The 20,984-nt window shown below is 34.9% G+C and overlaps 1 protein-coding gene, 1 long non-coding RNA gene and 1 pseudogene across 28 annotated transcripts in view; 1 reads left to right on the top strand and 2 right to left on the bottom strand.

The window, feature by feature from the left end:
- Nucleotides 1-2,920: 2,920 nt before the first annotated feature.
- Nucleotides 2,921-4,774, bottom strand: LOC112758865 (calcineurin subunit B-like; annotated as a pseudogene).
- A 9,922-nt stretch (nt 4,775-14,696) lies between these two features.
- Nucleotides 14,697-19,392, bottom strand: LOC112754880 (uncharacterized). Of its 27 annotated transcripts, none has more exons than XR_003178803.3 (7): nt 18,624-19,392; nt 18,270-18,522; nt 17,830-18,008; nt 17,268-17,325; nt 17,097-17,152; nt 16,535-16,604; nt 14,697-15,166 (listed from the first exon to the last, which is right to left on the bottom strand). XR_003178803.3 is itself a non-coding variant. In XM_072219199.1 (7 exons), exons 3-7 carry the CDS (start codon nt 17,839-17,841, stop codon nt 15,070-15,072), a joined length of 303 nt encoding a protein of 100 aa, XP_072075300.1. In that variant the 5' UTR covers nt 17,842-18,008; nt 18,270-18,522; nt 18,624-19,392; the 3' UTR covers nt 14,697-15,069. The 27 variants fall into 27 exon arrangements, 13 of the variants coding, with proteins under 13 accessions (XP_072075300.1, XP_072075303.1, XP_072075301.1 ...); XR_011873431.1 differs by having other exon boundaries at nt 18,270-18,506; nt 18,624-19,200; XM_072219199.1 differs by having other exon boundaries at nt 17,092-17,152; nt 17,263-17,325.
- Nucleotides 19,393-20,234: 842 nt separating this feature from the next.
- Nucleotides 20,235-20,984, top strand: part of LOC140179672 (uncharacterized) — a 1,103-nt gene continuing 353 nt past the window's right edge. Inside the window, exon 1 of the long non-coding RNA XR_011873428.1 lies at nt 20,235-20,671. This is a non-coding gene — a long non-coding RNA (uncharacterized lncRNA). The remainder of the gene's footprint in view (nt 20,672-20,984) is intronic.

The raw sequence follows: 20,984 nt of genomic DNA, 5'->3' as shown, positions 1-20,984 counted from the left end.
AACTTAAACCCCAAGCGCTTCCATGTTTCCAGCTATTTTCACACAAAATCTAGAGGTAATATAACAGTATGTTACACATATTTAGCAAGACAAACATTGTTAACTCACAAAATTTCCAAAAATTCAAAACAAGCACAAATTCACCACAAAGTGGCTCATATAAGTACCGAAAACAAGCACAGCCATACCCTAACTAATCCTAACTCTAACCTCTGATGTAATTTAGTTAGTAAACCTTTTTCATACTAAAAAATGTGCATACAAACGCAGAAACACAGTTGGCGGTGGTGAGTTTCGTTTTTGGGCCTAAAGTGTCGCAAAATGTCCAAATTCAACCACTGTGAGCTCGAAACTCCTTAATTCCTTAGGCGTGCTCCATGGGTGCTTCAAGAGGAGTTCTCTATACATAGAGCAGAGTAAGGATTCATCATAGCTACTGTTATTTTTTTTAAAGAAAAAGAAAGGAGAAAGAACAAGAGTTTACCTAGCTGAAATTCGGTATAAACGCAAAGATTGGCGAAAACAGACAAGAGTTTGTGCTTGTATGGTTTGAGTCCTTGAAGAATAGTGTATGAATGGTGAGATAAGAGGTTGAAAACGTAGGTAGTATGTGCATAATTTTCTCTGTTTCTCCTCTCTCACTCACGGTTCTTTTCTCTCTCTTTATGGTAAAATGTTATTGAGTTTTTGCTTGGTGATTGTCTTAAATAAAATTTGAAGTCTAAACTAATTAAATGTGGTAAAAGAGGGCTGAAAAAATTAGAGAAAAATGGGTTGATGGCAAGAGAGAAGGGGCGTGATTTCGAAGAAACGCAGTCAGCATCATAATGACGTGTTTATTTGCAGTTAACCGCGGTTAATTACTCGTGGTTAAAAACACATAAGAGATGGGGTGAGAGGCTGAGATAATCTCAGTCCGGAGGCTAAGAGTGGGAGGCCGAGTTACTTTGGTAGCAAGCAAGAGGATTCGGGGCCTCTAGGAGTCATTTGCGGAATACTAGGCAGAAATTCGGTTCGAATAACTTTTACCGGGTAGTAAAATAATTAATGGCTAATGACTATTCTTAAAGAAGTAAATCATGAAGAGATAGCTAATATAAATCTAGAGACACATTTACTTAGTAGAAATTACTTTTACCACTGGTTCTGAGGTTTTCGGTTACTAGATTTTTTCTTGGTGCACGCACAATCATCACTAAAAGCGTTTTTGCAGCTTAATAGTTTTTGGTGTGGTAACTAAGACATTGGTAAAATAGTATTTAATATCCATTTGTCAAATTTGACTTAGAGGGATTAATTACACTCATAAAGCCAAGTTTGACCTCGTAACTCTCTTTTTCTTTTTAATTTTTTGTTTTTTTTTTCAACCAGAAAAGTCTATTTACCGAAAATCTGGTTCTTACATTCTACCCTCCCTCAATAAAATTTTGCCCTCAAAATTTAGTCACCTAAGAATAACTATGGGTAATCCGTCTTCATTGTGCTTGCTAGCTCCCAGGTGTGTTCTTCCATACCATCTCGTCCCCAAAAAACTTTTACTAATGGAACCTCCTTGCCTCTCGGCTGTTTGATACTCCGGTCGACTATTTGCACGGGTGGTACTCAAAACGTCAAGTCATCCCGTAACTGTACTGTTTCAGGTTGTAGGACATGACTTTTTGTGTTGACGTTAAGATCATTTATATTTGGTAATTTTTTATCAAAATATATTATAGTAAAATAAATATTGTTTGAATTATATTATTCAAAATTAAGTTTAGATAAAAATGACATAAATTTATACCATTCAAAATTATTTTTTTAACACTCTTTGATCATAATATTTTTGAAAAAGAACTTAAATTTATGTGTTAAAATTTAATACTTTTAATCATAATTGTTCAGTACTCTTGTTTAGTATTCCTTTTGCATTTAGCTTGGTCTTTCTAATAAAATCAATAACTTATATTAAAATAAATTATATGAACAATGAGTACTAAAAATTTTATTAGAAGATACAACAATATGTACCAGAGAACATTAAAAAAAAAAAAAAACTTTAAACAAAAATATCTATTGCATGAACAAGAAAAATAAATAAAAAAATTGATAAAAGATCAAAATTTTAAAAAATTACTAAACATGATAATATAAAAAAAAAATACAAAGAATTCTGACGATGTTCTTGGCATCTCTCATTGCAAAAGCTATAATTTATTGCTCCTAGTAAATAGAAACATGTTTATGTTTGGAAAAAACTAGTGAGTAAAAACCATGCATGATTAAATTATTGCCACTACTAATTGACCTTAGTTGCAATATATGCAGTACTATTTTTAGTTTGGCATTCAAAATTTGAACAAGTTAAAACGACAAAAATATAGAGATTGGATCAAATTCTTCTAAAGTGAAAGCTTAATTACCTTTAAATCAAGATAGTAAAACCCACACATGATAGAAATTATAAATTCAATAATAGTTAACTCCTTAGTTTGTCACTTTACAATTTCCCTCATTTTAAAGGATTTTTTCCATAGAGATTAGTTAACATATTAATTAGTTATGGAACTGTTAGTAACAAGTTAATCACAGAAACCACTAACCATAACAATATGCATGTTCTTTATTCTTATAATGAATATAAGCCCTGCCAACAAGACATATAAGAGCCTAGAAAAGAACATTAATCTTACAATTCTAACATTCAATAATCTTACAATTCTAACATTCAATGAAGCTGCTTTTAGCTTGTGCTGAAGAGATAATTTCTGACCGCTGAAAAGGCACAGTAAGAAGAATTTAAATATGCAGTGAGAACTGAGAAAGAAATCATATAAATCATCAAAAATTGGAAGCTTCAAGTAGCAAAAGTTGCCTCATTTGAATTCAGGAAACTGAAAATTATTGAAAAGATTTCAAGGAAAATGAAAAATTAAATAAATTAAACTATAAACCTGAAATCAACTAGTGGCTCTAAGGTTGTCTTAACAAGTGTCTCGGGACAAAAAATACAAAGACAGTTGCCTGCCTCTAAGAATCTCTGTATGTCTGTCCTGAGTTAGTAACTTAACTTGGCCTAAGAGAACTATGATACAAGAAGTCAAGAACCCCAAGGAGATAACAGTATTTGTGCAAATTCCATTTCCACAAGAGCTATATTACACGAATCTCATGAATACAGAATACAGATTACAATTTTTTTCCTTTCAAGAACAGTAAAGAATACATCAAGCCATTTTCAATCAACAGGGATTTCAACATCCATTTTTAGTTCGGATTGGCCAAGAACCTGTGACAGATGGGAAACAAGAATTAAACAATATCCAGAAATAGAAAGAAACGGAAGAGCCTAAAAATGGAGTCTTCTAACAGACAAGTTCTTGATATTTGCAATTAGGCCAAATTTCTCGATTAAGAAGGCACAAGAAAAGTTGATTTTTCTGAAATGCTTTCACATAAGAAAAAAATCCCTCTCTGAAGGCATCATTCTTTTTTTCTACTTGATTCTGTAGTTCCATCCGCTAATGACCATTAAACCGTCTCTAATAAACCATGTCCAGAAAAGAATATTATAAAACTTACAAACCTTAATGAAGTCGTCCAATGTCAAAGAGGAGTCTTTTGTGTATCCGGCTTCTTTGAGAACTTGGCTCAAAACTCGCTGCAAATCAAAGAACAGAGACCAAAACCAAATCACTCATTTAGAATAGCAAGATGAAATTAAAATTGGGACATGTATAGTCTTTGGTGATACCTCTCTCTGTTCATCAGACATGAATGAACCAGACAAATCTTTTAGGACTTCCAGTATATCATTGAAAGCACCTTCCCATTACGGTCCGAATCATATACTTTGAAAATAACTGCAACATAGACAAACAAGTAAACCTAGTTACCGCCACTAAAAGCAAACCACACAATGCCATGGACAAGTAAACCTAGTTACCGCCATTCGATTCAAACAAATGACAGACCTGAAGTTCTTTGAGAGTGAGCTATGAATCAATGGAACCATAACAACTAAACAAACTATATTATGCTTGTATATAAACTGAGAAAAAATTCAGCATTTTTTACCTACTCTACATCTTCTGATTAAAACTACTTCTAAGGACACAAGTTAGAACTTCTCTGTAACACTAGCACCTTGCCGGTAGCCAGGTACCCGTCAACCACATTTTTATTGATTATTTATTTCAATCCCATTATATCTACACCTTTTATAATAACCACCGATTTGACATCAGTATTTTCTTCTCTTTGTTTTGTTAATTAAAAAACAATTTAAATACACAAGTAATTGGTAAAAATCGTATTTTTATACATGTGTCACGAATGTTTGAGCTATGAATAGTGTTTTTCCATTTTTTATATAACTCAGTAAACATAAGAATCCAAAGGAATATAACTTGAAGGGAGCATGTTCAACGGCAATAACAATTTTGGAATTACATTTACAAAATTGTGCAGAGAGAAAGTACTCCAATTCTGAGCGGTAGAGATAGATACACATACGTTCAATTTTATGCTGTGCAGTAGCTTTAGCGCTAAAAGCAGATAAGAATGCCACAAAGTCCTTGAAATTTATACCATCCACCATCTTCAGTAACCTCTGCAAAGAAAGCACAGAATCCATGAAACCATAACATAAAAAGGAAGTTAGTAATTTTGGCAAAAAGCTGCATGGTGCACCTGAGAAAGTGGATTCATGGCGAATTGAAATCACCGTAAGGGTTCGGTGTTTCTTTCTTTCCTTCCCTGGAGCTGAATGCTTTCAACGTGCTTCAGCTGAAATGAGGAGAAGATGGACCGTGGGTTCACTTAAAAGAGCTGGTCCATTTGGACCGACAACCCGGTTCGGATCCGGTTCGGTCTGTTTGGTTCAATTTTGGACCGTTTTCTTCGAAATTAGTGTCAAAATTTTCGTTTCGATGAGTTCTATCCTAATTTGATATAATTCATATTTCTAATCCTCCTTATTAAAAATTAATTTACTGACTAATTATCTACTAATTAATCGGGGTTTACATTCTACTTACCTAACAAAGAATTTTGCCCTCAAAATTCAAATCTAGTTACCTGAAAAGAGATGTGGATAGTCCTTTCGCATATCTGATTCGAGCTCCCAGGTATGTTCTTCGATACCAGTTCGACTCCAAGCTACTTTTACCAATAATACTTCCTTCGCGCGTAACCGTTTAACACTAGTGTCATCAATTCTCACCGGAATTACTGGAAGTGTTAGATCTTCTCTTACTTGAATTGGTTCTGGTTCTAGAACATGACTTACGTCAGGAGTATATTTCCGAAGCTGTGACACATGAAACACGTCGTGCAAATTCGAAAGATATGGCAGTAAGGCGATTCTACAAGCCACTGGCCCAATTCTCTTCAGGATCTCAAATGGTCTAATATAACGGGGATTCAGTTTCTTAGTCTTAATAGCTCTTCCCACTCTAGTGGTTGGTGTTGCTTTCAGAAAGACATGTTCTCCTTCTTCAAACTCCAAAGGCTTCTGCCTTTGGTCTGCATAACTCTTCTGACGGCTTTAGGCTATAAGCATTTGACTACGAATCTTCTTTATCTGTTCAGTGGTTTCAGCTATCATTTTTGACCCTAACAAACTTCTTTCTCCAGTTTTATACCAACATAGCGGAGATTGACATTTCCTGTCATACAGAGTTTCATATGGAGCCATTCCGACGCTCGCATGGTAGCTATTATTATAAGTAAATTTCACTAATGGCATATACCGATCTCAGCTCACTGGCTGGTCCAAAACACAAGCCCTTAGTATATCGTCCAAGGTCTGGATAGTTCTCTCTGACTGAACATCTGTCTGAGGGTGATACACAGTATTCAAACTTAGCTGAGTTCCAAATGCACGCTGAAAAGATCTCCAAAACCTTGATGTAAAGCAAGGATCCCTGTTAGATATAATGGTAGAAGGCACGCCATGCAACCTGACAATCTCTCTAATATACATTCGAGCTAATTCTTCCATTGTACAACTTATTCGGATAGAAAGAAAGTGAGCTGATTTCGTCAATCGATCCACAACCACCCAAATAGCGTCACAACCAGACCGTGTTCTAGACAAACCTATCACAAAATCCATTGCGATACTCTCCCATTTTCATTGTGGAATCTCCAAAGGCTGAAGGGTCCCTGATAGTCTCTGATGCTCAATCTTAACCTTCTGACACGTTAAACATTTAGATACATGCAATGCCACATCATTCTTCATACCTGGCCACCAGAACATCGCTTTCAGATCTTGATACATTTTAGTGCTCCCTGGATGAATGAGAATCCACTCTTATAAGCTTCCTTCAAGATACTCTGTCGCAGGTCTCCAATATCTGGCACAACAATCCGGTTCTTGAACCTCCACAAACCATCTTGTCCTTCTGACACTCTCCACTGTTTTCTTTGTTCAATTGCTGGTAATACCTTACGTAACGCTTTACTGTCTCGATGAGCCTTCAGAAGTTTTGATTTAAAATCACTTGAAATCTGCAACTAACTCAAACACAAAATTCCAGATTCTTCTCTAACTTCCAAATTCAAACCTTGAAATGCCCTTAGTAATTCTTCTTCCCGTAGCATCATCCAAGCTGCATATAAAGATTTCCGACTCAAGGCGTCTGCCACAACGTTCGCTTTTCCTGGATGATAATTCAATTCAAAATCATAATCTTTTAGAAGCTCCATCCACCTCCTCTGACGCATATTCAACTCTTTCTGCTCAAAAATATACTTCAAACTCTTATGGTCTGAGAAAATATGAAACTTAACGCCATAGAGGTAGTGTCTCCAGATCTTTAAATCAAACACAACAGCAGCTAGCTCCAAATCATGTGTTGGATATTTCATCTCATGTGGCCTTAATTGCCGTAAGGCGTATGCTACAACATTCTGGTACTGCAACAGAACGCACCCCAAACCTTTCAAAGATGCATCACAGTACACTTCAAACGGTTCACTTGGTACAGACAATACCAACACGAGTGCAGTAATCTGTGCTTCAATACTTGAAAGCTCTCTTCACATTCCAGAGACCAGACAAAAGGTGTATCCTTCCAAGTTAACTTAGTTAAAGGTAAGGCGAGCTATGAAAATCCCTTAATAAATCTCCGATAATATCCGCCAAACTTAGGAAACTCCGAATCTCTGTCACTGAAGTTGGTCGATCCCAATTCATTACTGCTTCCATCTTATCAGGATCCATAGCTATTCCTTGCTTGCTTACTACATGACCGAGAAACTTCCCCTCACTCTTCCAAAACTCATATTTAGATAACTTTGCATAAAACTTTCTGTCTCTCAGAATTTACAGTACGGTTCGCAAATGATCAGTATGCTCTTCTTCAGTTTTAGGATAAACAAGAATATCATCGATGAAGATAATAACAAATTTGTCTAGGTACGGCCGGAAAATCATGTTCACATAATCCATGAATACTACCGGAGTATGAGTCGATCCAAAAGACGTCACCGCATACTCATAATGACCATAACGTGTCCTAAAAATAGTTTTTGGAATATCTTCATCTGTAACCCTTATCCATTTTAAACCTAACATAACTTCAAACCGATCCACCCTTCTAAATTGACTAAACATTACTCCGTCTTAACAACTAATACCCTTCGACCAATTATCGACTTGAGCTTTACAATTACCAACGCACGTCACACATAACGAATAAATATCACATATTAATGATATGCAAGAAATTTCAGAATTCAACGACTAATTCATGGATACCTCGAGTCTGAGAATCGGTTTCGGTTACATTCCGCCGTTTCATGTGTGGACAGTCTCGAGCCGTGTGCCCCAGCTTCCCGCACTTGTAGCATTCATCTAGCCCAGTTCTATATGGCTCATCTGGAGCAGTCTTCCCATAGCCTTCCTGTAGCATCGCCCACTTCATGAAGTAATTTTCTGCTAATTGACTCTTCTTAACCAGTTCAATGAAATTCGTTAACCTTTACGGATACACATAGTTAAAGATGTCTCTCCTAAGTCCTTTCTCATACTGAGCACACTTCCATTCCTCATAGTCAGCTGGATTTCCTTGACAAGCTCTTGAGAGGCAGCACAGGTTGTTTAATTCACGAGTATAGTCAGCAACATACATATTCTTTTGCTTCAACTGCATTAACTCCAACTTCTTTGCAGTGCGAAGTGCATGCAAAAAAATATTTCCCGTAAAATTCTGTCTTGAATCTATTACAAGGGATATCTGATAATTCCATCTGCAGGGTATGACATAACTTCTGCCACCATTTTTGAGCATCTCCCTCTAACATGTGGGTCACTATTTCCACTGACTGTACTTCAGGAACATGCTGAATGTACAAAAATCTCTCCACGTCTCAAAACCACCGATCAGCCTCCAATGCATTGACATTTCCATTAAACCGAGGTGGACCACTCTGAAGGAAATTAGTAAAGGTCATAGACCTGTAGTATTGCCCTACATTGCTTGTACCAGCACCCAAGCTTCCATCGGTTCGGTCCTAAGATTTTCCCTCTGGGCACCTCGCTCGGATCCGCGAGACGACATTTGGTTCTTATTCACACCAAACAATTGATATTAAGGTGATCAGTCACAATATCTCAAGTTTAATGTTTTAAAATCCCAAATGCATACTCACGAACATGTATGCTACATATACCAGTCAGATATCTTAAGTAGCATATAGTCACACACAGAGTATGCACAGAAGCATAATCAGTCCGTCTCTCAGGCTCTATAGGAACGAACTGCTCTGATACCATAATGTAACGCCCTATCACACTAAGCTTTACGCTTAAGTCGTAAAACAGAGGTGGTGTGGTATTACGACCTCTAAAATAAAATGAGTATATATAATAGCAGAAGAATTATAATATGCTAGGAGCCTTGAAGAATAGAGGAAATAAAAATCGCGAAATAAAAGCGCAACGCTCAAGATACAAGTTAACTTCCGTGCTAAGAAAACCATAATTACTAAACATAAAATAATATAAGTAGGAATAGAGTGCCACAGATACAAGATAACAAGCTCCTAACTCAGCCCGCGAAGTCAAGACTGGCCGGAGAATATTTACACATACATACATACATATCCAAAATCCAAAAGTTCATATACACAGTCCTGCCTCTCCATAAACCTCTAAGAGGATAAAAAAGAATAAGTTATGCGGAGAGAAAACTAAGTACTTATATACATCACTGTGCAGCAAAACTACCCAGTAACCACTCCGCTTCAAGAGTCCAGACGCCTAACGAGATGCCTCTCGACCTGCATATGAAAAACAACAACATAGTATGGAATGAGAACCAGAGGTTCTCAGTATGGTAAAGGTGCCACGCACATAATATATAAGGTCCTGGGAATGCCAGAGGAAATCCTAGAACGCCGACACTCAGATTATAGAGCTTAAAGTATTAAACAGGAGCCATAAAAGGTGGTTTTCTAAGAATATTTAAACCTAACTAAACTTAACCTTAAATCTATGTCCCATACTATCATTCCTCCATACCTCCAACTCCATCATGCATTTTCACAGACGAATAGACAAATAAAGGCAAGCACAAGAAGGTTACAATTACTGCAGGTAACAAATACACATTTAACATGGCAAGTACATATAGGCACACTCAATTAAATTACAAGCAAGTAATTCAAGTAATATTCATATGATGCATGCCTGTCCTATGGCTGATGAGGCTCATCTGTCGGTTATCCAGCCAACCCGACTAGTCTAAATTGAACTTAGACTGTCCCCCGATGTGCATCCCCAAGAGTCTATACATAGCTTTATCTCAAATAATCAATATTGCTCAATGGGGGTAACATTCCCAGGAATTTATATAGTGCCCGGTCACACTTACGTCGTAGGGTCAACAGAGTATCGAGTTTTCAACCTGGTACACGTGGTGGCAAGCCACGACACTTTATCCAAGGAACCTCGTATCTCAGATCATTAAATCATTCAAGCCAAATTTCATACATAATCTTTCACCAGAACATCCAATCAAGTATCATATAAGACTCGTCCATAACATCTCATAATCAATTCATCACTTTTCAACTTTACTTCACCTTCAAGTTATCCTCTTTTCCTAACTTCATTTGATTATCAGGTTTAACACTATTATTTATGATCAATGGAATGAAGATAAAGGTTTAAAAGTTTGAAACACCGTTTAAAATATTAAAAGCCAAGTTTGCTGAAAATAGAGTCCACGCGTGTGCGTGGTTTACGCGTACGCGTGGCTATGGGCAAGTGCAGCTCTCGCGCGCGCACCCCTTTTTCACGCGTACGCGTAGATGGATACCTCATGTCACGAGTACGCGTGAGTCACGCATATGCGTGGGCATGCTTGCTGGTCCATCACGCGTACGCGTAGAACTACTTGAGTCGCGCAACCAAATTTCACATTCCACGCGTATGCCTGGGCCACGCGTACACGTGGATGTACGTCCTTTTTAAAAGCAGCAGCAGATCACCAAAGAGTTGCAAACCTTGCCAAAATCCAGCAACATAACCATATATTTAACAGCCAAACTTCCGATGGACATAACTCAATCGTTTTAAATCGTTTTCCTTCCGTTCTTCGAATGGCATAAACATCACAAACCCAATTTTCATTTTAAAACAAATTGAAAACAAATTGAAGGTCTGGAAACTAAGTTATGCCTCGCCAAAGTTCGGTAAAAAACCAACCTTGACAAAAATATCCAAACCTCAATTTTCAATCAAAACTCCATTCCTTTACTACAAAACCTGCATTCTTCAATATGACATTCCCTTTTCCTCATCATTTGACAATCAACACAAAACATATTCTCAAATTAACAATATCACACTTTCAATATTCAAGTCTATCAATCAATGCCAACCAAAAACCATAATTGATCAATCTTCTATCATAAACATCCCACAATTCCATATTTCTCCAAATCATCAATTATCCAACAAACACCAACTAATCATATTCAATAACAAAATTCCTAAACATTGATTGTTCACCGGCAATCCAACTTATCTTAAGGTCATCTAACCTAAGTATTCACAGAACATTAAATATTAAATGCAAGAAACCTAAACCATACCTTGGCCGATTCCCACGTAACGATTAAGGCACTTTAATTATAATAAACACAGCCCTTCCAGAATTCAATAAACACTAGGCTCAGCTTCCTCCAAGTTCCAATATCCACAATTCCAAGCTCCAATTATTTATTCACAACCTAATACACATTTATAACACATATATATCCAATTTAATACTCAAAGCTCAAATTCAATGAAATTAAAATAGAATTATCGTATCCTCACCTTACCCAAACTTCACATAAGTAAGAGTGAACATTTTCCTCAAGCTAATTGGATTCTAAAACATCAAAAATTAAAGAAATTCAACATTCCTTCTTAAATATCGAATGCTTATAGCCCAAAGCCGTCAGAAGAGTTATGCAGACCAAAGGCGGAAGCCCTTGGAGTTTGAAGAAGGAGAACATTTCTTTCTGAAAGTAACACCAACCACTGGAGTGGGAAGAGCTATTAAGACTAATAAACTGAATCCCCGTTATATTGGACCGTTTGAGATCCTGAAGAGATTTGGGCCAGTGGCTTACAGAATCGCCTCACTGCCATATCTTTCGAATTTGCACGACGTGTTTCATGTGTCATAGCTTCAGAAATATACTCCTGACGTAAGTCATGTTCTAGAACCAGAACCAATTCAAGTAAGAGAAGATCTAACACTTCCAGTAGTTCCGGTAAGAATTGATGACACTAGTGTTAAACGGTTACGCGCGAAGGAAGTATCATTGGTAAAAGTAGCTTGGAGTCGAAGTGGTATCGAAGAACATACCTGGGAGCTTGAATCAGATATGCGAAAGGACTATCCACATCTCTTTTCAGGTAACTAGATTTGAATTTTGAGGGCAAAATTCTTTGTTAGGTGGGTAGAATGTAAACCCCGATTAATTAGTAGATAATTAGTCAATAAATTAGTTTTTAATAAAGAGGATTAGAAATATAAAAATTATATCAAATTAGGATAAAGCTCATGAAACGAGAATTTTGACACTAATTTCAAAGAAAACGGTCTAAAATTGGACCAAACAGACCGAACCGATTGAACCAGACCCAAATCGAGCTGTCGGTCCAACCGGACCAGCCCTTTTAAGTGAACCAACGCTCCATCTTCTCTTCATTTCAGCTGAAGCACGTTGAAAGCATTCAGCTCCAGGGAAGGAAAGAAAGAAACACCGAACCCTTACAATGATTTCAATTCGCTGTATCTCCTCCGTCCGAGCCCCGATCGCCGCACCGTTTGTAACCATACGTTCACCGCATCGAGCTCTACGTTTCTACTGAAATAATTTCATAAGTAACTTGTTATTTTACCCCAATCTCTTCTTTCTCCCAATTTTCAAAATTTTAGAAGGAATGTTGAATTTCTTTGATTTTTGATGTTTTAGAATCCAATTATGGTTGGCATTGATCAATTATCGTAGTTTTCTACTTGATGTGAACGTATTAAGGGGAGGGGGTAAACAATCTTAAAGTTTACGGTAACAAAATATTGGATATAATATAGGAAAATTTTCAAGTGTACCGTAGTATTGGTGTTTCAATGATTTTTAATTGTTGATTTTAATTATAAAATATATATATATATAAGATCAACGGTTAAAAATTACTGAAATACCAATACGACGGTACACTTAAAAACTTCTCCATAGTATATAATTTGTGCTAACGTTTCTTTACTTGCAATTAATATCTCCAACGTTGCATGGGTAAAAAATTTTTATTCACGACATAAGTTCATTTTTTTTATTTTTCTCGTATTATTACTTTTTACATTAGTATAGAAATTTTTATGTTTTAAAATAGACATCAAATAAATACAACTGAACTAAAACAATAATAGTAAAACTTTTTAAATATATATTTTGTTTCCCTCTAATAAGGTGGTGATAATCATCAACAGCACCCTAATCCAAATCCATTGTGAGCAATGTTAGACATGCATATCAACAAAGAACACTCAGTCAGTAGATCCACGACGCTTCTTCTGAACGATAACCAAATATAGAATTTAAGGTATATGGAACAAAACAAACCCCAAATGCAAAAGACAATAGGAATTAGGAAAAAGTAGAATCTATAGGATATGAAAAAAAAATATACTAAACAAAGAATTCTGTTAAATAATCCACTTACCAATTATATTTTTTGAAAAATTTCCTTATACACAACATTAGATGTAAAGTTCCAATATTTATCATCTTCATTAGACAATAATATCTTCAATCCTAATCTTGTTGTCACTCTAGATATCGCAACATATAACTGTCCATGAGAAAAACTCGTCGAAGATAAATACTAACCAGAGACAAAGTTTCCCTTGACTCTTATTAATAGTTATCGCAAAACAAAGACTAATTGAAAACTGCCTACATTGAAATTTAAAAAGAATACTAGGATCACTGGGTACTAAATTCATCCGAGGAATAAAAATTTTGTCACCAATGTTATTTCCAGATACAATTTTAGCACTAATAATATTATTTCCAAGATCTTGAACAATGAATCGAGTTCCATTACACAATTCATTTGCCTAATCTATGTTCCTTAGCAAAATAATAGGAGCATCTTTTTTCAATTTAAGAACATGATTTGGTATTCCTTAACATGTAATCTGATTCAAAAACTCAGTTGTCAACCAATCAGTTTGAATCCCATCTTGACAATCACTTCTACAAATAGAAATCATAACTCAAATAAACCTTTTCTATATATATATATGGTTGGATATTGACCCATGAGAAGTTAGTACATTCTCGAATAAAAAGGCCTCTTGATCTATACAAAAAAAAAAATACAAATAAATTTATTACTAAAACTAAAAGAAAAAATCTACTACAAAAATAAATAAATACTGAAATAAACATATATATATATATATATAAAAGAATCAAAATAATTTGAGATGCTTCAACTAATGTAAAGATAAATAATATATCATTAATCAAAGAAATAATCATTACCAAGAGAATTAATTAACCGTTTCTTGTGGCAAAGATCTCGCCTCTTTTCCTCTTCATTGTAAATGTTCTATTCTCTATAACAAGTGTAAATGACTCGCTCATAATATTGCTAGCTAAAGAATAAAAATAAAAGAATAAGAAGTAAATAGAATGAACAGACTCAAAAAAAAGGATTACACTTAGCTTTAGTTTCATATGAAAAAAAAAAATGAAAAACATAAAACGTCAGAAGTGTGATGTGTTTTGAGATGTGTTTTGAAATCACAATATCATTGAATACCTTCAACCTAACTAATTTTTAGAAAAATGGTTAAACCTTCGATCCTCTATCTAAATGTAGTGTAAATCTAATAACATACTCTAACTTAACGTATAGAAGGTAATCATAATGGTAGTTTTTCTTATCCAACCGAAAAAACATAATGACCTTTTCTCAAATTGATTTTTTTTCTCAACCTAATCTAGATAACCTAGCTATCTATTTAGAGTTAGGCAAGTAATTATTACTTTATGTTCTCTCAATAACCGATATCAGTCATTCTGTCTTCTTTAAAAGTCGTTCAAAACAACTCAAAATAATATCATTTAAATATCCTTCTCAATTTCTATAATTAATTCTTATATTTCTTCTAAGAAAACATTCAACACAAGCCATATAAATTCTCATCAATTATCATTTTCAACTAGATTCTCAATTTTTTCTTGAATAAAATTCGCAACACAGTATATATATAACTCTTCAAATATAAATCATTTGCCAAAACAAAATCTAATATATATCACTAAAGAGCTACTGCATTTTATTGGCCTATATAGAGCTGCACTGCAAAGATAAAGAACTACATAATTAAATTTGAGACAACTAAAAAACATTCACATTACATACCAAAGAAGAGTGGACACATTTGCATCACCTATATCTAATGCCCTATAAATCCTAATCAGTAGCTCTAGTTAAATGACATGCAAAACCATGTCACTTGAACCCCCTCACCAGATGCAGATTCATCCTCAAAAGCATTAGCATCATCAAATTTGAGCTTCAAGGATCTTGTCAACCTCTTCAAGGAGGCTTTTCCTTTTTCTAATCCTGAGCACAACCTTGTGTAAAGCCAAGAACATATTCCTAATTTCAATAAATCCATTAAAATTAAAACCAAATTAGACAAATTAATACAAATAGGTCTAAAAAACCAAACAATAAAAGTTAGCACATTGTATAAGCAAATAAATATATCATCACCTTCTCACTCTCATCAACTTGATCACACACACAATATAGTAGCTTCACTTAACACAAGATAAACACATCACCACCTTCTCTCATGGCAATAGGCAGATTTTCTTTTAAGAGAATGACACTTTAGCACACACAATATAGTAGGTTCAGTTAACACAAGATAAAAAAAAATGGGGAGGGAGGGGTATATCTAGCAATATACAACTGAGAAACTTGAATCTTTGAAATAGTTAAACTTTTTAATTTGGGCGGGAAAAAAAAGAAAACAACTAATAGATATTTGAAATTGAACATTCAAAATATACAGTAGCATTAATTATAATTAAAAAAAATGCAAGAAACTAAAATTGACTCTCAAGCCTTGTGTGCAAAATTTTAGAAAAAAAAAATGAAATAAAATGTTCATGATACTTGTAAAATCAACATGACATCAAATTCTTACTAATTTTATACAAATGAAATCTGGTGACTAACAACAAATAATTTTAATATGAAAAAAATAAAAAAGGCACAAAGCTAAATTTCACTCTCAAATCTTTTCTGTCCAAAAATTCAGAACAACGAAAATAAAAAAATTGTTTACGATACCTATAAAATCAACATGGACATCACGTAGAAATAACAACCCCATTATTTACCCCAATAGAAACAGAAAACTAAAAAAATAAAAGATTCAATCAAGAGAGAAAGAAATAAACAAAAGAGAGTAAGGCCCACAAAAAATAACAAAGAAATAACCATAAAGAAACATAAGATATCAAATAAAAAATCATCTATCATCTATAAAGTATAAAATATTTTTTAACAAAAATCAGCACTAACCAAAATAAAAAGACACACATACCATTATCTTCTAAATACATTACCAATACTCAAGGAATGAAAAAACAATTCAATCAATTGTAACTGAAATTACAAAAAAAATAAATAACTAAATCTAAAACCAAATCTAGTTACAAAAACACACAAGAAAAAAAAAACTAAAAAACAAAAAAAGTAGATAGATAAATTTGACTTCCAATTCCATTGTGTGGAATAATTAAAAAAAAAATAGACATGTGAAAAATTGAAGTAGAAAGAACATCAGGAAAACATAAAAAAAGAAAATAAACAGTAGTAAGGAAACATGTAACAACTTCTCAACATACAAAATGAGGAAGGCAGCAATTGAAATTGGACCGTATCAAGCCCACAAAGGTGAAATTTAAAATGAAATATAACAAAAAACAGAATAATATGAATGAAGGGTCATACCTAGTAGTGCCACCACCGTCACTGCAAACACCAGAGCGGACCATCAAAAACAAATCTTCATCCATCACGCCTATCACTCATAACACATCAGAAAAGCGGGAAACAAAATATGCATTGATATAATAAGTACCCAAGAAAATAAAAACCAAAAGATCAGAGAAACAACAAAGAATAAAATAAAGGAACCCAGCAGTTGAAATTACATCATACAGATTTTTAAAGAATTTTCCACCGTTCTAACACAATAGTTTTCCGAAATTAAATGCTTAAAAAGACATCATTCAACAGTTAGAAATATAAGAGATAAATAGCTCCAATCTGAAGCAAATGGTAAAAAAAAAAAAGACAGAACAACAATACTAATTAATTATTTAGTTCAATACCCAAGAAGAAATAAGGCTGAAATATTATAGGATAAAAACCCAATGATAATATAAAACAAAATATTTTTATTTTCTAAAATTACAAAAACCATCTTATTTAGTTCAATACTTTGCCACTTTGATAATATAAAAACAAAATATTTTTATTTTCTAAAATTACAAAAACCATCTTACTTAACTTTGCCAACCATCTTCTCTGAACCCAAAAGTTGCTGCACAGTTGAAGAACGGGTAACTAAAAAAAAAAGCAACAAAACCAAATTTGACTCTCAATCACTTTGCATGTAAAATCTTCGGAAAAAAAATAAATTAAAAGTTAATGATAATTGCAAAATCAACATGAACCTTACAAATAAGAATCCCATTAGTTATTGCAATTATTCTAGCATTTTCAGCCTGGAATAAAATCTACAAAACAACAAAGGAAAACCGAGAACACAAAGTCAAACACAATTTCAAATTTTTCACACCCGAAAAAAACGGTCCAAATCATTAACCAAAAGTAAGAACAAATTATACAGAAATTTGAGACCTTATGAGTAAAAAATTATTTGAGAAACTTTAAAGCATGTCATTTCCAGCACCTTAAATCAGTTAGAAAATTGAAGATATTTTAGAATTTTCACATACAAATAAAAACCCCAAAGAACACATTAAAACTGATAACAAATAAGATAAGAAAATATCAACACTTACACTCCACACATGTGTAGTAGTAAACTCAATTTATGTTTCTAGTCAACATCATATAAAACTTTTAGTTAAAGCCAATTTCAAAAAGCATCTGAACCAGCATGATTAAATCTGTGCATTGAACAGTTATTATCCAATTCAAATGACTAATTAAAGTGACTAAAATTTTGCTATACAAACTTATTCAACAATACTATCAAAATAGCTATAATAACTAACTTCTTTATCCATTATCAGAAGCTGAAGAAAAGCATGTTCTTCATTCAGATCCGTATAATCAATTAAACTCCATATTCTGATGATTCTGAGTGTTATCTTCCAACATTCCTTCCAACGGGTGAGATTAGAGAGAAGCTTTACTGAATCAGTTGACACTAAGCATAGTTCATTTGTTTCATCTATCACACAAGCAGCGATACAAACAAAACCACCCAATTTTTAAAAGGAAATCAGAAGGGAATGGATAAACAGTTCCAAAAACAATTACTGTTACTGGAACGCAACATCTTATATCAAAACAAAAAACCCAATTTCCAAAACAGAATCAGAAAAGAACGCTCAAACAGGGACAAAAACAAATCCTGTTAATTGAAAGGAAACTTGACTATCAAAGTAAACAAATATAAAAAAATCTGAAACAAGTCATGACCACTACATACCTACATCACAGAAAATTCGGACTGAACAGTGAAACACACCACATGATGGAAGGGGACAGAGAAAGGACAGGGCCGCCGTAAAAATTCCCACCTAACTTGTTGTTTCCCAAGATAAGAGAGAGGAAAAGTGACATGAACCCTAGGCTGATTTCCTCTTGAGAACTACCACCGATCTTTAAATGAATCTGACAAATCAGACCAAAAAAAATTTGTTCCCAGGATCCTTTTCCATGAACCCTAATCGCACAGGCAGCTATATTAAAGAGAGAGATCAAGAAATAGGTGATAGGCATAATATTGAATAAAAAGATGGAAGAAGACACGGTTTGAATTCGAGGGATAGGGAGCCATTACCAATCGACAACGAAGACGCCTGAAAAGATGATGATTGGACCTTTGTAGCTGCAACCGCCGTTGCTGAGGAAGTGCGATGCGATTCGTCAGTTGCCTTGAAGCAAGCCGCCGGGCTAACGCTCTTCGTGAGAGTCTGAAGCCCGCAACAGAGATCCCAGTCTCTCAGCATTGCCGGCATCTCTCCGCTTAGCTCGGTGGGTTAGGGTTTTCACACGGAGGTTGACAAAAACGATGTTGAAGATACGGCGTTCGGGAGCGAGAGATATGCCTTAAGAAAATGAGGATTTGGGAGATAGGGAGAGCGATAAACAGAGCGTGAATGGCCAGATATTATCCGGAGCAGAAGGAGTAAGTTGGCTATCTATGAGAAGAAGAAGGGGAAGGTGGGATTTAGAGTTTCAAAAGAAAATGAAAGAGAGATAACAGAGGGAGAAGATGTGGGGAGAATGTAACGTGTTTACGTTACTCCCCCATTTTCTTTTTTTTTATTCTGGTTAATTGAGAGATTGACGCCTGGCTTCAGAAGCCACGGTCGTTATACAAGTAATAAATATGAAATCAGTGAGCAAACAATGCCAAAGACTGAAAACGTGTCCTAAAAAGATATTAGCAGCAAATGAAACAATATCTAGGGACCGTTGAACATGTAACTACAAACAAACTATAATTATAATGATGTGATGTAACATGCTAATGAGTAATAGCTTAACTAGCATAGTCTTCTCATACTCAATTAAGAGGTTGCGGGTTCGAGTCTCTTATCTTTGATAAAAAAAAATGATTTGATGTAACATAGTGAGTAAAAATAAAGAATTATATTATTTTTAATTAGTTTTTATTCAATATTGACAATTTGCGGGTCAAAGTCAGTGACTATATAGCTCATAAAGTTTTATGTTACAGATGGCAGCAAAGTATTGAGAGTCTTTTTCTTTCCAATAATCACGCAAGAAACAATGTTTAAGACGTTTTAATTCCATCAATCCTGTCGCTGTTACTTTCTTTGTTGTTGAATTTGGGAACTTCCGCCACTTTACAGTTTACACTTTACACTACTTGTTTCCCTACTTGTCTACTTTACAGTGTTACTCTTCAATTTGAAGCACAATGAATAAGATAAATGTATAAAACAGAATATATATATATAACAACTTTACGATATTTCAATTTCATTTATAATATGGTCTGACTAGTACATCTTGCTTTTCTCATTTCTATTTACAGATCAAGTTAGAATACTACAGTCTACAGAAACATAAGCTCTAAAATATAGAACAAAATAAAACGATTTGCAGCAAAGATATTTTACAGTTGCATCTGGTACAGTCTCCATCCGTTTCATACCAACAAGTTGTTTCACTTTTCTTGTACACTCATAAATCAATTATCAATGTATATATACCAGGTTCTGAAAACCGGACCGGTCCGACCGGTCCGACCGGTCTAATCGTGAACCGACAACAATCACGGTTCGATTAGTATCTGAAAATCGTTAATTTAAAAACCATTAATAAGCCGAGAACCGGCCGATCGGAACGAACCGGGACCCGGCCGGTTTTCCCTTTTCAACAAAAAAAAATAAATAAAAGACGCCTCCCTAACCCAGACTCCCTCTCTGTCTCTCTCACTCACCGTATCTGCTTCCTTCTCTCAACAAAATTACAAAACCTAGCCTCCAATGCCACTTTCTTCTTCAAGCTGTGTCACCGCCACCGCACTACCGCCGCCGTCGCGATCTGCGCCTCCGCCGTCCGCACTGCACCCATGGTCGTCGAAACGCGTCTGCTCGCCTCGCTTTCCCGTCAGTTTTGAGCTTCCGCGTCTGTTCTGAGCTTCCGCCGCCTCTGTATCGCCGTGCTTCCGCCGCGGTACTCCCTCTTCGTCGCTTGGTCGAGCTTGCCTCAAGCCCTTGTTTTTGCTCCAGCCTGCTGTTATCACCACGCTTCGGCCTCTGTTTTGGCTGAGCTTACGCCAGTGCTCAGCCCTGATCTGAGCTCCCTCTCCCTCATCTGAAATGCTGAATCTCTGTTGTTCATGGTTTTTTTTAAGTAATTTCTTGCTTATCTGTTTTGAGTTTTCTTAGGTTTCTTGCTTATCTGTTTTTAGTTTTCTTAGGTTTTTTTCTTAGTAATGATTTTCTTAGGTTTTTCTGTTATGAGAAATTTAGATTATTTTATTTTACAGTAATTATGGAACTGTTTTTGTTGTTCAGATGTATTTTTATTTAATTGCTCAGTGTTGTGTTTATTGTTGTTGCTGATTGTTGCTGTTTGTTCTTGATGGTTTTGATTGGTGATGTTTGTTCACTGCTATATTTATTCTTATTGTTCTTGATTGTTGCTATTTTTTTCTTGTGCTATT

Source organism: Arachis hypogaea, chromosome 16 (genome assembly GCF_003086295.3).
Source record: "Arachis hypogaea cultivar Tifrunner chromosome 16, arahy.Tifrunner.gnm2.J5K5, whole genome shotgun sequence".
Classification (NCBI taxonomy): domain Eukaryota; kingdom Viridiplantae; phylum Streptophyta; class Magnoliopsida; order Fabales; family Fabaceae; genus Arachis; species Arachis hypogaea.
Note: the sequence above shows the minus strand (reverse complement) of the source record. Positions and strands in the feature narration are given on the sequence as shown.

What these genes read in the sequence shown, in the direction of transcription:
- LOC112754880 (XM_072219199.1), bottom strand. An exon ending in ATGGGATTCTTATTTGTAAG is followed by an intron (nt 17,153 to 17,262) that starts GTTCATGTTGAT and finishes TTTTTTTTTTAG; the next exon opens with TTACCCGTTCTTCAACTGTG. An exon ending in AAGATGGTTGGCAAAGTTAA is followed by an intron (nt 16,605 to 17,091) that starts GTAAGATGGTTT and finishes TATGAGTGATAG; the next exon opens with GCGTGATGGATGAAGATTTG.